The sequence below is a fragment of the Arachis ipaensis genome, chromosome B3 (genome assembly GCF_059453495.1).
Source record: "Arachis ipaensis isolate K30076 ecotype BB chromosome B3, ASM5945349v1, whole genome shotgun sequence".
Taxonomy (NCBI): Eukaryota; Viridiplantae; Streptophyta; class Magnoliopsida; order Fabales; family Fabaceae; genus Arachis; species Arachis ipaensis.
The window spans coordinates 9,577,469-9,595,519 of NC_142438.1; the positions used below are offsets into that span (position 1 = coordinate 9,577,469).

At 34.1% G+C, this 18,051-nt stretch overlaps 2 protein-coding genes across 4 annotated transcripts; both read right to left on the reverse strand.

Moving 5' to 3' along the window:
• Positions 1–85: 85 nt before the first annotated feature.
• LOC107628729 (Pentatricopeptide repeat (PPR-like) superfamily protein) lies at positions 86–3,016 on the reverse strand. Of its 3 annotated transcripts, none has more exons than XM_016331309.3 (3): positions 2,724–3,016; positions 2,540–2,627; positions 86–2,316 (listed from the first exon to the last, which is right to left on the reverse strand). In XM_016331309.3, the coding sequence occupies exons 2-3, from the start codon at positions 2,571–2,573 to the stop codon at positions 599–601; spliced, it is 1,752 nt and encodes a 583-aa protein (XP_016186795.1). In that variant the 5' UTR covers positions 2,574–2,627; positions 2,724–3,016; the 3' UTR covers positions 86–598. The 3 variants fall into 3 exon arrangements, with proteins under 3 accessions (XP_016186795.1, XP_088363589.1, XP_088363588.1); XM_088507463.1 differs by having other exon boundaries at positions 2,809–2,998; XM_088507462.1 differs by having other exon boundaries at positions 2,814–2,985.
• Positions 3,017–13,257: 10,241 nt separating this feature from the next.
• LOC110269353 (AP-5 complex subunit beta-like protein) lies at positions 13,258–16,845 on the reverse strand. Its single transcript, XM_088506641.1, is given in 6 exon segments — positions 13,258–13,406; positions 13,409–13,515; positions 13,517–14,037; positions 14,040–14,620; positions 16,407–16,527; positions 16,723–16,845. Coding segments are annotated over 6 exon segments (1,602 nt in total).
• Positions 16,846–18,051: the final 1,206 nt, after the last annotated feature.

An 18,051-nucleotide genomic window follows, 5' to 3' on the forward strand; every position in this document is an offset into this window, starting at 1 on the left:
TAAGTAAATGGATTAGGTTGTCGACAGAGATTAATTTCCAACACACTGCAATATATCCTTTCTTTGTAATAACATCGCAACAACATCAAGGAAACGGATATTTCAATTCCAATACATCTATTCTGCTCTTACATAATAGCCGTTCGTAATTATGTACATGTCCAAGAAATTTCAATAATTGTTTTTCAGTTCAAGGAACACAACACTAACCCAACTTCAGAACCCATTACTAAATGAGAAATTCTTGTATGGGTACAAATCTATTGGTTTACATTTACACACATTACAAGTGTTCCATCACTTTATTTTAAACCCTCGGGTATCCATTCGTGATTAGACGAAAGCTAGCGACTAATCTTTAGCTCCATTTGAAGTCACCCTTCATCTTTCGATGGATAAGTTAGCCATGAAAGCTGCTACATACACGTGTTCCATTACTCTATTTAAGATATAATCAATTATTTGTGGAGTTCACGGCTCTACTGATGGTGTGTACAAGTGAGGTGGTATAACTGTGCCATGACTGAATAGGTACTAGTTACCATATGTACTCATTCTGCACATCTTTATCGTTGGCGATGCTCAGCCCAAGTTCATGTTAAGACATGCCAGAGATATTATACAAGTGCCCTTCTATGTCTGGAACAAATCCTTTTTCCATCATTTCAAGTCTTACTATATCATAGGTATTACGATTTGGGACCAAACCCTTTTCCAACATCTCATTAAGTAATCTATTTGCATCTTCCACCTTCCCTGCTCTACAAAATCCTTTAATCAACACATTGTACGTGACAACATTAGCTCTCTTCCCATCTTTCTCCATTCTTGTCCTCACATTCAATGCTGCCTTGAGATTTCCTTCCATGCAATAGCCATCCATCAAAGTATTATATGTTACATGATTAGGTTTCAAACCCACATGAAGCATTTCATTTAGTAATTGTTCAGCTTTTCTTGATTTTTCTTCTTTGCACCATTGACCTATTAAGATGTTATATGTTACAGTATCAGCTTTCAAGTCCTTACTCTCCATTTCATTAAGAAGCTCCTTGGCAGCTCTTATGTCTTGTTTTCTGCATAAGCCAGCAATCAAGCAATTATAGGTTGAAACATTTGGAAGAATCCCTTCATCTGCCATATAATTACACAGTGAATAGCCTTCCTCCATCGATCCTTCCTTGCAGTAAGCATCAATCAGCGTATTGAATGTTATTGCACTTGGAATCAACCCTTGCTTAATTATGTCATCAAGGAGTTTTCTTGCTTCATTCAATCTCTTATTCTTGCAAAACCCATTGATAAGAGCATTATAAGTAACAATATTTGGCTTCAAACCCAAGCTCACCATCTCATCTCGCAGAGCAATAGCCTCGTCTAGCATGCCATTATTAGATAGGCCATTTATCATGGAGTTATAAGTAACTACGTTAGGTTTTAGTCCCTGATTCTGCATCTCCTGGAAAGCTTTCTTTGCAGCTAATGTATTCTCATCCTTAAAGTATCCATCAATAAGAGTGTTGAATGTAACTTCATTTGGACTGATGTTGTTAGCAAGCATTTCCTTCAAAATAGCTTCAGCCTTGTACATTTTACTGGCAGAGCCTCTCTTGCAATGACCATCAATAAGAATACTGTAGGTAACTGTGTTTGGGGAAATTCCCCAGGCCTTCATGTCTTCGATAGCATCCTCTGCCTTATTCAACTTACCAGCTTTACAGAGACCACTAACCAAAATGTTAAATGTGATCAAGTTAGGCTTAATCCTTCTCTTTATCATCTCCTTGTACACATGCTCCATATCCCCGATTTCATTGTCTTTCACCAAAGCATTCAACAAAGGATTGCATGATGTGGGAGACAACTTAAATCCATATTCTCGAGCTTGCCTAAATGCCTCACAGGCAGCGTGGACTTCCAAATTTCTGACATATGCTACGACCAACATATCAATTATTATAGTAGTTGCCAATGATCGATCACAATACAGCGAAAAGGAATGAAAAACAGAAGAAACTGTATGTTTCTCATTCTTCACAAAGTGATGCAAAAGGGACCTGACCTTGGAGTAACATTTTGATTTTACCAGAGAATGCAAGACTTTGCCAGTCGTTTCAAGACCATACGAAAGCTTGAGTTCTCTTTGAGACCACTGAAAGAACCTAAGAACAAGTTTCGAATCGACCCCGGCATCAAGCAACTGGTCAAGAAGTTCCGCAGGTTTGGTTGATATCAGACGGGTTTTGAGCTCCGACCAGTGCTGTTTACTCACCAACTCTGCTATGGTTTTTATGCAGAATGACTGAACAATTGGACCTGAAAGTGGAAACAAGAGAGCAAGATCCATATTAAAATGGTCTGATAATATGAAATGGTAAATATTTTTACATCAAAAGTTTGGATATTAACAAATAAAATTCAGTTCTTTAAATTGATGGTAGAACAAGGAAGAAGAATTGGACAAGATGAGATTATAAAACATATTGGTAACAAACATAATTAGAGATTTAATTCTTAAGAAAATAACGAGCATTTTCACCTCGTGTGGATCCACCAAGTTTGTCTAATGTCATTCCTGAATATCTTCTAAAAAGAAGTCTTTGTTTCTCTGCAAAGGTGAATAGAAACTGCAGCGAAGAAACGCATAATTATTGAGTAGAAATTCAATTTTTGAGTAAATGGGCGTGTGAAGTTTTTGTTAAATGCTTCAGAAAGAGATTTACATGCAGTTTCAATGTGGTGTGGCGGGTGCAAACTAGTTGATCGTCAGGTGTTTGATAGAAAGTGTAAGAGAAGTGAAGGTATGACCTCACCACCTCAGTGTTGAAATTCAGCGAGACCAAGTTGCAGACACAACGCGAAATTGGATTCAGGAAATCGAATCTGGGTTCTTCCTCCAGTTGCCGCTGTCCTTGATTCCCAAGTTTTATTCCTCACTCTCGAGCATGCAGAGGAAGGTGGAGGAGCTACCTGCGTTTTATGTTTAGCTCCGTCCCGTAAAATTTCACCATGAGTTAAATAAAAATAAAAATAAAAATAATTTATAGTAGGATTAGGTTATAAAAATTTTGTCGAGTAAAAGAAAAAACTCAAATTAAGATTTTGAGACAAAATTAACAAAAAATTAATACTCATTAATAGTAAAAAGAATTAGCAAAAGGAATACAAAAAAATTATTTTAAACAATAAAAAATGACTCAAATTAAACTTTATGTATAAATTTATAAAAATAATAAAAAATTAATTAATATGTATCTTTAAGATTTATGATAAAATTATATTATTAATAAAAAATTTTAAATATTTTTTTAATAAATACAAAATAAAAATATTAAAAATTTAATTTTTTATATTTTTAAGATATTTTTTTTAATTTTTTCAATTTGTAGTTCTAAGCTCTTTAGTACATAAGTTAAGTTAGAGCTAAGACCATCATTTTAATACGGCGCTACCCCGTTGAATGAACCGCAAGGAGGAGCCAACAGCAACAGCAACCTCACCCAAATTATATTACACTAGCGTTCAATAGACACTATGCCTATTCAACCACATTTCTATCGAATTAAAAAAATATTTTTATATTTTTATTTTTAAAATTATAAATTTAATATCAATACTTAAAAAATAAATTATAAAAAAATAAAATATTTTAAATTATTTAATATATGTAAGAAATATAAAATAAATAAATTTAAATTAAAAAATTAAAAAAATTATATTATTATTATGTATAACAAAATTAAAATAAAAATTTATTAATATTATTTACAAATTAGTTATTTATATTTTAAATTTATTTATTTTTTCAATCTTATTTAATTTGAAATAAATTTAAAAATTTATATTTAAAATACTCTTTTCTTTATACATAACTCTAATAGATAAAAAATTATTTCTTTAATCTTATATTGAACATTTTTAATTTTATTATTACTAGCGGCTCAACAGCCACGATAGCCGCTTTTCTATTGAGTTAAAAAAATATTTTTATATATATATTTTTTAAAATTATAAATTTAATATCAATAATTAAAAAATAAATTATAAAAAAATAAAATATTTTAAATTATTTAATATATGTAGAAAGTATAAAATAAATAAATTTAAATTAAAAAATTAAAAAAATTATGTTGTTATTATGTATAACAAAATCAAGATAAAGATTTACTAACATTATTTACCAATTAGTTATTTATGTTTTAAATTTATTTATTTTGTCAATCTTATTTAATTTAAAATAAATTTAAAAATTTATATCTAAAATACTCTTTTCTTTGTACATAACTCTAATAGATAAAAAATTATTTCTTTAATCTTATATTGAACATCTTTAATTATCATTAGTTTTATTATTATTTTAAAATTATTAATTTTTATTTTGATTCATCTCATCATATTAATTTTATTATGCATCTTATTATTTTCTCTTATAATTATGTTGCCTTATTTTATTCTCCTTTCTTGTTTTTTTCTTCCATTAACCCCATCCGCAATCAATTACCACCATACCATTATTGTAGCTCTCATTTTTGTTTATTACTTTGATCCATACATATCCATTCTGTTAACTTTTGAGTTGTTAAAGATTTGTTAAATGAATTATTTCTTTATTTGTTTAAATATCTAAATGTATAACTATTATATAGACCAGCGGCTCAACAGGCCGTGCCTGTTCAGTCGCTTTTCTATTGAATTAAAAAAATATTTTTATATTTTTATTTTTAAAATTATAAATTTAATATCAATAATTAAAATATAAATTATAAAAAATAAAATATTTTAAATTATTTAATATATATATATATAATATAAAATAAATAAATTTAAATAAAAAAATTAAAAAAAGAATTTTATTGTTATTATGTGTAACAAAATCAAGATAAAAATTTATTAACATTATTTATAAATTAATTATTTATATATTAAATTTATTTATTTTCTCAATCCTATTTAATTTGACATAAATTTAAAAATTTATATTCATATTAAAAACATTCTTTTTTTTATACATAATTCTAATAGATAAAAAATTATTTCGTTAATCTTATATTAAACATCTTTAATTATCTTTAATTTTATTATTATTTTAAAATCTTTAATTTTTATTTTAATTATATCATCTCATCATATTATACACTATTATTTTCTCTTATTATTTTTTTTATATGTATAACTATTATTGTCTCGCCGTCACTATTATGTTGCCTTATTTTATTCTCTTTTTTTTTGTTTTCTTCTTCTATTAATCTCAATCGCAATCAATTACCACCATATGATATTACCATTTTTGATCCATACATATACATTGTGTTAACTTTCGAGTTGTTAAAGATTTGTTAAAAGAATTTTTTTTTTTTGTTTGATTTAGATATCTAGATGTATAACTAATTAACTATTATAAAGATACTTATTTTTTATACTTACTTGTTAAGTCATATTTTATCATTTTAAAAAAATTAAGATATCAAGCATTTAAAAATTTTGTATAGAATAATTAAATAAAAAATAAAAAATTATATTAGTTATTTAATTTATTTAATATATAGAATAATTGAATTTAAATTAATTTAGGTATAATACTAAAATTATTATGTTGTTATTATGTGTAACAACAAAAATAAAAATTTATAAATATTTGTAAATTTATTTATTTTTCAATTATATTTAATTTGAAACAGATATAAAAATTTATATTTAAATCACTCTTTCTCTAGCATAATTTTAATAGCTAAAAAAATTTTATTTCTTATAATTTTATATTCAACATTTTAAATTATTTTTAGTCTTATTATTCTTTTAGAATTTTTAATTTTTTTCATTATTCTTTTTTCTTATCATTATCTATCTACATATGTCTCACCACCACTCTTGTATTAGCTTGTTCTCTCTTCCTTCTTCCATTTTTATTCTCTTTCTATCTTCTCTTCAATCGCAATTAGTTACCAACATATATTAGTTCATAATTATTACACTCAAAAGTGAATACTACTTTAAAAATAAAAATTCAAAAAAAATCCCGTAACTCTGATGTGAATCATCTACACTTTTATAAATATAACGAATGAGTAAATTTAACTTTTTTTTATTATGAGTTTTTTTATTATCTAATGCGTTCAAAATCACATATTTTCATTTATGATCAAAGTTAAAAATTAAAGTCAAATGACATTGGTACTTTTTGGTTTAATAAAATTAAAATAAAGTAAAAAAATAAGGATAAAAACTAAAAAATAGATGGCTCTAGAAAAGGATAATGTTAAAATTTATGTCATTATGTATGAGAACAATGATTTATTTTATTATATTTCTTTTTGTACCAAATAACAAAAAAGTTAAATTTTATGTCCATTTTTTATTACTTGTGTTACTTATCTATAGTTGTTTAAATTATACTCTATAGTCATTGAGTCATGTTTTCTTCCAACAATAAAATAGTTATGAAGTCATTTTTATTTTTTTATAGGAGTACATCTATTATATCATGATTTTAATAGTTAATGTAAAATTTAAAAAATTAAATAAATATATATTTATTTTGATTAGATTCAAGAGTGAATTATATATATTCTTATAGTCAAGAAATTGACTTAACTTGTTATATAATAAATAATTTTTTAATCATCAAATTTATAAAAAAAATCTCATCTTTTTATTTATCCTAAAAGTTAAATATTAAAACTAACATTAATATTTTTTTATCAACGGAAACTAAAATAAAACATAAAAATAGAACTTGAATAAAAATAAAAATACAAAATTTTGAAACCCAAAATATAAAATGGTTATAAGATAAAAAAAATTACTTAAATATAATTTTTATAAGGTACTTCATGAATGAACTCAAATGAATGAATATTATATGTAAAATGAATCCTGATATATTGATACAAAAATTATTTTGTGTAAATTTTTTTAAAAAAATTTTGTCCTGTTAAACTATTTTACTTTTATTCTTTTAAAAGAATGTCCATAATAAAAAAAATCCGCATGGATAATTTACATCCAATAGAAAACTCTTGATAAAGTTGCTATGAAAAATGTGTAAAAGTTTTTTTATTCAACGTAACTTACTAATGTACGGAAGAAATTGTTTTAATAATAAACTTCTTTAGGGTAATATTGGATCTTAAATTTAGACGCCAATTAACATTATATATTGTGTAGGTACCTAGAGTAGATTAGAAGAGTATGATAAGAGAAAAATTATTCTGTGTAAATTTATTTTTTTAAAATTATCCCTATTGAACTATTTTATTTTTATTCTTTAAAAATATATCCAAATAAAAAAAATCTGCAACAATAATTTACATCCAATACAAAAATCTTCATGAGATTACTGTGAAAAAATGGATAGAAAATTTTTTATTTAATATATATGATGAAAGAATTTTTTAATAATAAATATTTCTTTAGGAGCAATATTAAAACTTAAATTTAGACACCAATTATCTTTATATTATATTTTATGTTATATTTAAGTAAAGTAAGAAGGATGCAAGAGAAGATGAATAAGAAAAGAAAAAAAATTTTTCTATTATCCAGTAACAGTAATCTGAAATGATAGATAGTAAGAGAAGAAAGAGATAATTAATTAATTATAGAAGTTTCGTGATTGTGAATGTATGTGATAAGAGAGAAGATAAGGTAGTAGAAGTTTTTCTAGTGTGGAATAAACGAATAACTGACATATAGTGAGATCGATTATTAGGAAGGGCAAAATTGAAAAATAATTTTGGACACCAAATCCATGTATTGGCATTATATATTGTTATAGATACTTATTTTTCATGCTTGCTTGCTAAGTCAAATTTTATCATTTTATAGATACTTATTTTTCATGCTTCTGACACTTGTCACATGTCCTGACCTTCTTTCTGCTGTCTTCCCACAATGTGGGCCAATAAAACCCGGCTCGTAAGACCTTTTGTGCTAAGCTTCGGGCTCCAGAATGTATCCCATAGATTCCTTTGTGAGCTTCGGATAAAACTAGATCGGCTTCAGCCCTGTCCAAACATTTCAAGAGAGGTCGAGAATAACCTCGCCTATACAAAACGTTATTTAGCAATGTAAAGAAAGATGCTTGTCTTCTGAATTTTTTCTTGTCTTGAATTTCGTTCGGAATACAACCATGACGGAGGTATTGAATATAAGAATGTTGCCAACTGTCTTTATTTAGAATACTTAAAATGTGCAACGTATCAATGCTCGGTTTATCTAGAGTTGACTGCAATAGCGTGGCTGTGTGTGCCTGTGTAGTTGCCAGTTTTGATAAAATATCTGTTCCATGGTTTTGTTCCCTAGGTATTTGGAGAATCTCAATTTTGGGAAAATCTGCTAGCAATTGTTGAACAACGTCTAAATATTTCAATAGAATATGATCTTCGGTCTGAAAACTTTGATTTACTTGTTGAACAACCAATAAAGAATCACAATATACTTTTAAATCGGTAATATGTAAATCGGCTGCTAACCTGAGCCCAGCTATGAGGGCTTCGTATTCTGCCTGGTTATTACTGGCTTTGAAAGAGAAACGGAAAGAATGCTCCAGAGCTATGCCGTCCGAGCTTTCCAATAGTATGCCTGCTCCAGATCCTTGAGGGTTTGAAGCACCATCAACGAACAATGTCCATGCCTGGCTTTCCTGTTCCGAGTATGAGCTTGTGAATTCAGCTACAAAATCGGCTAACCATTGTGATTTGACAGATCCTCTTGGTTGATATAGGATGTCAAATTCTGAGAGTTCAATAGACCATTTAATTAGTCGTCTTGCCAACTCAGGTTTACAGAGTATCTGACGAAGTGGGTGATTGGTTCTGACGATGATTGTATGGCTTTGGAAATAAGGTCGGAGCCGTCTGGCAGAGAAGACTAGCGCCAAGGCGAGCTTTTCAAGTCTTGGGTAGCGAAGTTCTACATTTTGTAATGACTTGCTCACAAAATAGACTGGCTATTGAAGCTTGTCATTTTTTGCAATGAGAACAGAGCTAATTGCTACATCAGTGATAGATAAATACAAATACAACGGTTGGCCGAGCTTGGGCTTTTGTAAAACAGGCGGCTTTGAAAGGAGTTGCTTTAAATTAGCGAACGCTGTTTCACAATCCTCATTCCAAGTAAAGATCTTTTTATCCTTCTTCAGGCATTGAAAAAAGTTGTGCGACTTAGATGCTAAGCATGGTAGGAATCTGGACAAAGCGGCTAATCTGCCCGTTAATCGTTGGACTTCCTTTATGGTCGTCGGACTGTGCATGTCAAGTATTGCTTGACACTTTTCTGGATTTGCTTCAATATCTCGACTTGTCAGAATGAATCCGAGAAATTTTCTTCCACGAACACCGAATGCACACTTTTCGGGATTCAGCCTCATGTTGTACTTCCTTATCTGGGCAAATATCTCATCGAGGTCTTGTATATGAGGGTGGCCGACCTTTGTTTTTACGACCATGTTGTCGACATATACTTCGATGTTCCGGCCTATTTGCTCCTCGAAGATCTTGTTCATGAGTCGTTGGTACGTTGCCCCTGCATTCTTTAATCCAAAAGGCATAACATTATAGCAGTAATTGCCATATTCAGTTATAAATGCCATTTTTTCTTGGTCTGATGGATGCATAAGGATCTGGTTGTAACCAGAATATGCATCCATGAAACTCAAGATGCCATAGCCACAAGAATTATCAACTAAGGTGTCAATGCTAGGTAAATGATAAGTATCTTTAGGGCAGGCCTTGTTTAAATAAGTAAAGTCGACGCACATGCGCCATTTACCGTTATTCTTTTTTACCATCACGACGTTGGCCAACCATGTTGTGAACCGGATTTCTCGGATGAACTCGGCGTTGATGAGTTTCTTAACCTCCGCTACGGAGGCTAATCTCTTCTCGGTTCCGAGGTTTTGCTTCTTCTGAGAGACCGGTTGGGCAGTTGGACTGATTGCTAATTTATGTGTAATCACAGATGGATCTATACACGTCATGTCCCCCGAAGTCCAAGCAAATAGGTATGCGTTCTGGCGTAAGCAACTGATCAGCTTTTGTTTTTCCTCATTGTTGATGGATGTTCCTATAAAAGTGAACTTGGTTGGATCCTCGGTCAGGATAACTTTCGTTAGATCTTCATTTGGTGTAGGGCGGTCTTCAAAATCGGCCCTTGGATCAAGCTCGGTTAACATTGGTTGTCCAGATTGTATTGAATTGACGCGAGCCTGACTGCTTCTTTTAATGGGCTTAAGGCTGATGTTGTAGCATTGCCGAGCTTCGTGTAAATTATCATGACGGTTGCAACTACGTTGTCCTGTACAGGAAACTTGATACAAAGATGAAAAGTGGAAACAATGGCAGCAAATATATTTAAAAAGGTCTTCCCAATATAACATTATAAAGACTAAAACAGTCGACCACAAGATATTGTATATCTTGTGTTTTGGATAATGGTTGCTCACCGAGTGTGGTTTGTAACCACACTGATCCTAGCACGGGAATGCGCTCCCCTGAAAATCCGACCAGATCTCCCGAGTAAGTCTGCATAATATGGGTGCTCAGCTTCATCTTCTGGAACGTGGCGAAGAATAGCACGTCGGCACTGCTTCCTGGGTCAAGTAATACTTTCTGAACTATAAAGTCTCCCAATTGGATCGAGATAACCACGGGATCGTCAAAGTTGACGTGGCTGGATTTAAAATCAGCACAGCCGAAGGTCATTTCAGGGACATCTGGGGTCGGTTGAGGATTGTTGGTAGTATTTTCAACTGCCAACATAGCTCTGTATGTCCACTTCCCCACCGAGTTTGTCTGTCCTCCGCCGGCGTAACCTCCTGAAATACAGTTAATCACCCCTCTAGGTTGAGCCGGGGTTTTATCCTTGTCCTTTGATGACGAAGCTGTCGCAGGCTGGTCAGAGTTTGGGATTTGCCGTTTCTGCATGTGTCCTGCAATGAATTTATCTAGATGTCCTTGCCGCACTAAGCCCTCCAGGAGATCTTTAGCAATCACGCATTCGTCGGTGGTGTGGCCATATTTTTGGTGGAAGGTGCAGTATTTGGATTTGTCAACGTTTTTTGGCTCAGGGTAACTGCCAGCTTTACGTTTAATTAACTTGGAATTCAATATCTCCTTGATAATGTCGTCTCTCTTTGTGTTAAACTGAGTATATGACTCGTAGCGGGGTACATGTTTGAAACTTTTCTTGCTCTCCTGAGGTTTATCATCGTCTTTTGCGAACGCCGACTTTTCTGCTCTTCGTGCCTGACGGAGCTCTTCGATATCTATCTGCCCTTTAGCCTTCTCCCTAAACTCGGCCAGAGTCTTTAGCTTGGCTACTGCAATAGCTTCTTGGAACTTTCCAAGGCAAAGGCCGCTTTTAATGGCATGCAAGTGAACCTCAGGATGAATATCAGGAATTCACATAGTTATCTTCGTGAAACGGGTAATGTAGTCCTTCAAGCTTTCTTGTGGATCCTGCTTAATGGTAGTCAGATAATCGGAATCATGTAAGTAGATTGCTGACGCTACGAAGTGGTCTTCAAATTGCTTTGCTAGTTCCTGGAAGTGTGAGATAGAATCTGCAGGTAAAGAGCAAAACCAGTCAAGCGCAGGACCATCTAAAAAGGAAGGAAAACAACGACATAAAATGGGGTCGGATGCCCCGTTAACGATCATAATAGATCGGAATTTTTTAATGTGCTGCTTATGATTCCTAGCCCATCATATGGAGTTAGGGTTGTTGGTAACGTGAATTGTCTGGGCAGCTAAAAATTCATGATGTCAGTTGTGAAAGGTCCTACAGAATTATCGCGCCCATCATTCTCGTCTTCGAGTATAGCATTTTCATTCCGAAGATCTGCATCATCGTCCTGAGGTGTCTCCGAGACATGGGTCGGTTCGGACTGACGTTCGTCATTTGCTTGTCGCTCGCGGCGATCGTTGTTGTGTTCCAGACGAGCATTAGCCAATTGTTGAATTTGTTGTTGCATTCTTTGATTCTCTTCCGTCATGCGCTGATTTGCTTCAGCCATACGTTGATTTGCTTGATGGAGCTCAGTTACCATCTGAAGAAGTTCAGACGGAGTGGGGGGAGGTGCATCGGCCATCGTCAAATGTTAGGGAATTAAGGGCGTACAGAAGAGGATGTCTCAAATATAAGCCCTTCCTCTAGCGCCAATATGTTCTTGCCTGAGTAGGTTGAAGTATAACTCGGTCCCTGACGGAGATCGGCGATCCTTCCCAGCGAAGTGTGGTATACGTCGGTAGACCAGAAACAGGGAGGTGGGTACCTGCAAAGGCACTCCGATGCTTAAGTTAACAAGAGGATGTATATGTGAAAACTATTTTTCATGAAAGATGTATCATACCTTCAATTGTTTCCTCCTCCCTTTTATACATGTGTGGACGAGGTTGATCATTCTCTTTCTTAGTTATAACGCCTAAGGAGAGGATTGATTGCATATCTGACGTTACCAATTTGGAGTTAATGCTGTTTATTAAGAATGGTCGGTTATGATTGAGGACCATACGTTTCCGAGCTATAACTCGTAACCGATGTTTACTGGTCATATCAGAAAGTGTAAAGTGTGATCTCTAACCCTTTATTGCTCTCTCTTTTATATTTATTTTTTATTCCACTTATAAAATTAATGGTGAGAAATCACACTTTAATAAAATTGAAAGGATCAATTTCCTTCTTCTCTTCTTTTTTCGTTCTTTTTTAAGCAGATTTCTCTTTCTCCATGAAAGATTGGCTCCATACTGCAAAATTATCCCAGATCCACGGTTATGTAAATCGAATTGGACCGGCCAGTTCAACCATCTGACAAAAAATCGATGAAAGAACCAGTCAAACTGGTAAACCGATTGAACCGGCCAAACAATTCAATGAATTCACAAACCAAACCTGAACCCTATGAGAGACAAGAGAAGCCCCCACCACCAGCTGCCACTCGCCCTCTTTTCATCACCGTGGAATCTCTATTCAGACACATTGTCATCGCTCACGTCGCCCACCTCACCGTCGCATATCACTCATCTTGTCGACTCGCCTTTTCGGTCTCTGGCCTTTGCTCACCTCTACGGTAAGCATTCCTCAGCTCCTCCCTCACTAGCCACTGCTTGCTGCTTGCTTGCTTCAATGCTTCTTGTTTCATTTTTAAAAATTTTATTGATTTATTCTTCAATCTTCGATACTTATTCAGTGCTTCTTCTCTCGGTTGTTGTTGCCGTCGTTGATGCAACCAGCGTCAGTCACCTCATGCGCCTCGCTAATTCACGGTTCCTCTACTTCGTTGCTGTCGCCGGCTCGCCGCCCAAATCGCTTCTCTGCTCTCCTCTCCCTTCTCCGCCGCGAGTGATGTTTGCTTAGAAACTTATGGAAAGTACGGAACGCAATGGCAATTTCAGTGCTACCGGGAGACACCATTTGAGACCATCTTCAAGCAGCTTGATTGAATCAACTAACTCAGTATACCCACCTTTCATTTTGAGTACCTCAACACACAGACACACCGAGAAAAACACAAGAAGAGAAAATAAAGCAAGCCTTGATCATAGACTTTGTACTTCTACTAGAAATTAGCTGATTGAAACCCAAAAACCACCGCACAGCTAGCAGTCGAAAAATCAAGTAATGCTGCAATTTTCTTGAAATCAAGAAGAGCCTTTGTGAAAGCTCCCATTATTGGCCAGCAAAAGCATCCAAGAAACACAAATACATCATCAAAATAACGTGGCATAGAACAGGGTTATAGGAATAAATCAACTCGAAAAACTTCACCTTCAGCATTTAAGGTTGGATTTCCAATGCGGCAGCCACAGGAATCACCATCGCCATGAACTCCATCCCACGAGGTGTCAAAATCTGTGGCCACTCGAGCAAAAACGCCAAAGCCTTCCTCAACTCCTTCAGGTTCAAATCACCACCATAAGCCACCCCAAACACACACTATGGCGAATTGAATGGGACCATAAGAATGGAAGTATTCACAACAGAAACATGCAATTGCTTAACAACAATGTTATGAATAGCCATGGTTAATAGCAAGATATATAACCTTGTGAAGCATGTGCTCGTTCGTTCTGGCACAAGCTCTACAAGTGGCCAACGACGTCGGAGAGAAGGTACGGGTTGGAACCCTCCAATTCGCGCAAGCACTCGCATGCGATATATCGGGTTTGACGATCCGACCCGAAATTTGGCCAGTTGATGACCGTTAACAATACCTCAACCAAACTTACAATTTGTTGAACATGTAATTGAAGCTTCTTCTCAGTGACACAAACGACGATCGAGGTAACGGAGATCATGAACTGTTCTCTGAATGAGATGGTTATGTAAACGCTGTCGATCGGGGATTGGACGACGGTGTGGAGCGCGTCAATTACACGGTCGAGTTGGTATGCGTGGTCGTCATTGGAAGTGAAGAATGAATCGGAGAACTCGTTGAGGAATACGAGGAGCTGGAACTTGACGGAGAGAAGGAAGTCCTTGCGGAGGACCAAGTTGACGAGGAGATCGAAGAGCGAAGGGAGAGAGCTCCACTTGTTCTGCCTTCTCTCTTCGCCGCTGAATTGGAAGTCCTCGATTAGGGTTTCCCATTCCTGAGGTGTTAGCGGCTTCGACGGTGGAGGCGCTGTTGGAATAAATTAATTTTCAATAACCCAGATCATCCATATTGAATCACAAAAAATATAACATAATGCGGAAGCGTACATTTACTCATAAGAGTCAGAATTGTTGGAAGAGTCTGAATCTTGTGGTTCTTTCGATCTTTCTCAACCAAAGCCTTCTGTATTCCTAGGTGGCTGAACTGTAAGTCTTTTGATGGGGAAAGAGCAACAAAGGCGACTTTGGTATATTGGGGACCGAAACCCTGTAGGCATATTTATATTTGAGCATAGCACCCATTAAACCCTTAAGTCCAAATAAAATAGTATCTAAAGCCCAAAAGATAATATATCTAAAATCCAAAAAGATAATTATCTAAGGAACAAAAGATAACATCTGGTTTTATTCTCATTTAATTCTAAATCAAAAGTAATAATGACTTATTTAATTTAACATTTATAACAATAAATGAGATCACCATTATATAAGTCATTTAATTTGAAATAGCATAATTTGTTATTACAATTAATATATGTATTGCCCACAAACAAATTAGGAAATTAAAATAATTTCCTAACAATCTCCCACTTGGGCTATACATATATTCTTTCTTGACATAATCACATCTTATAAACTTTATGCATGCATCTGAATGCTATTTCTCTCATTACTTTAACAATCTGGTCTGTCTCATACATTAGATATGGAACTACCGCAGCTTTTATCACATTAATGTCGCGAGTAAACCATGCCAATCACCATCCTAATATACTTAATGACATAGATCAAATTTGGATGAGTAATATGGAAATTACATGCCAAGTGATCTCATGCATGTCTATTTCCAACTGGTCCAATTTTAAAACTTTATTGAGATCAAACGCAAAACAAATTTTGCAAAATGAACATTTTTCATAACATGAAATAAACCATCAACTTAATTCTGCAGAAAAATAACTCAATATCTGTCATAGGACATATAGCATAAACTTCCACTAAACCAAAGCATCACAAATATTGTCACCCATTCGAGCAGTGTGCTCTTGAAAGACTTTAGGGATCAATTCCTTGGGTAATGAGTTTGCTAGCATATACTCTGTTCCTATATGTCCTATGAAAATCTGTTTTTCTTAAACTTTCTCCTTAACAACTAAGAACTTGATATCTGTATGCTTCGATTTTGTCAAGCTCTTACTGTTATTGGAGTATAGTACTGCTGACTTATTGTCACAAAATATCTTTAATAACCTTTCAATGTCATATACTATACGAAGCTCAGTGACAAAGTTTCGCAACCATATGCCATGAAATCGGAATCAGAGTACCTAATGATCTCCAAATTTTCTGATCTCCGATAAGTAAGCATGTAATTCTTTGTTCTCTTTAAATAACGCATTACGCGTTTAACAGCTATCCAATGATCCATGCCTGGATTGCTCAAGTATCTACCCAACACTCCCACTAAAATGATATGTCGGGACGTGTGCAGACTTGAGCATACATTAAACTCCCTAGTGCTGATGCATAAGGTTTATCATGCATTATTGTCCTCTTAAGATCATTTTTAGGGCATTGCTTGAGACTGAACTTGTCTCCTTTAGCTACGGGTGTGTCCATTGGTCTATAACTTTTCATGCCATATCTACTTAAAATCTTTTCAATATAGTTCTTTTGTGATAATCCAAGAATACCTTGAGAGCGATTTCTTAGTATCTCGATTCCTAATACAAAAGAGGCATCACCAAGATCTTTCATTTCGAATTTGTTCGATAGAAATTTCTTAGTTTCATGCAATAAGCCTATATCATTACTGGCAAGTAGAATGTCATCAACATGTAAGACCAAAAGGATATATTTACTCCCATTGAACTTGCGGTATACACACTCATCTATTATATTTACCTCAAAATCATGAGGTAATGACTTGATGAACTTGTGATACCATTGACCGGAAACTTGTTTGAGACCATAGATAGATTTTCTCCTTTCTCTATTGGATCTCCTTAATGACACTTCTTGAGGTTGTTGAGCTTGCTGTATGGATTGGGATTGAGGAGGATTCTCATTATTTTTCTGTGTTGTAGCAGTATCTTGAGCAACAACGATATTCTCATTGTTCTCTTGTACTGTAACTGGATTTACAGTAGGATTCTCATTGTGCTCTTGTACTGTAACTGTGTCTTGAACAATAATAGATACAAAGGCCTGATCATTGTCAGTTACAGAATCCTCATCAAAAGCAACATTCATAATATTTTCTTCCCCCCCAAACTCAACATCCTCAAGAAATCTCGCATTTTCCGTCTCAAAAATAGCCTTGATGCAAGATTGTAAAACTTGTACCCCCGTGAGCGCTCAGCGTAACCAACAAAGTAGCAACTAATTGTTCCTGAGTCCAATTTTCTTTCATGCGGCCTATAAGGTCGCGCCTCAACTGGACATCCCCAAATATGCAAATGCTTTATACTAGGTCTTTTCCCAGTCCAAATTTCATATGAGGTTTTGTTAACTACTTTGCTTGGCACCCTATTAACGGTCTTTAAGGCTTCTCTCCAGAGTGATTCAGGCAATGATGAATGAATAATCATACTTCTCACCATGTCCTTAAGAGTTCGGTTCCTTCGCTCTGCAACACCATTCATGCTAGGTTTGCCTGGCATGGTGTATTACGGAATAATACCACACTCCTCTAGAAAAAGAGCAAAAGGCCCAGGACGTTGCTCACCTGAACCATCATATCTTCCGTAGTATTCACCACTACGATCAGATTTGACAGCTTTAATTTTTTTTTCAAGTTGAAGTTCAACTTCAGCTTTGAAAGACTTGAAAACATCCAAGGCTTGGGACTTTTCATGAATTAAATATAGATACCCATAACGAGAGTAATCATCTATGAACGTAATAAAGTACCGTTGTCCATTCCAAGAGACAGTAGGGAATGGGCCACATATATCGGTATGTATCAGTTCTAAGACATCTTTAGCTCTCTCGGCACCTAATTTCCTTTCGTTTGTCCTTTTTCCCTTTATGCACTCAATGCAGACTTCAAAGTCTGCCAAATTTAGGGGTCCAAGAATTTCATCCCACACGAGCCTCTGAATTTTCTGTTTAGAGATGTGACCTAGGCGCTTGTGCCATAATGATGCCGAATTTTCATTTAGTTTTTGTTTTGTACCCGTTTGTAGTATTTCATTATTATAGGAATTTAAGTCAAGCCTATATAGATTATCCACCAAATGACCAGAGCAAATATTATTCGAATTATAGAAGAGACTGACTTTATTGTCTCCGAACAAACAAAAATAACCTGATTTGTCCAAACGAGAAACAAAAACCAAATTCCGTCTAAATGACGGTACATAAAATGTCTCTAATAAATCAAAGTAAAATCCACTCGTGGAACATAATCTAAAGGTTCCTATAGCTTCGACTGCAACTATATTGCCGTCTGCCACA

Excerpts from the sequence above, each read along its gene's own strand:
- LOC107628729 (XM_016331309.3), bottom strand. The coding sequence starts at position 2,573 with ATGACATTAGACAAACTTGGTGGATCCACACGAG. Across the intron at positions 2,317-2,539 it reads ACTTGGTGGATCCACACGAG|GTCCAATTGTTCAGTCATTC; the intron begins GTGAAAATGCTC and ends TTCCACTTTCAG.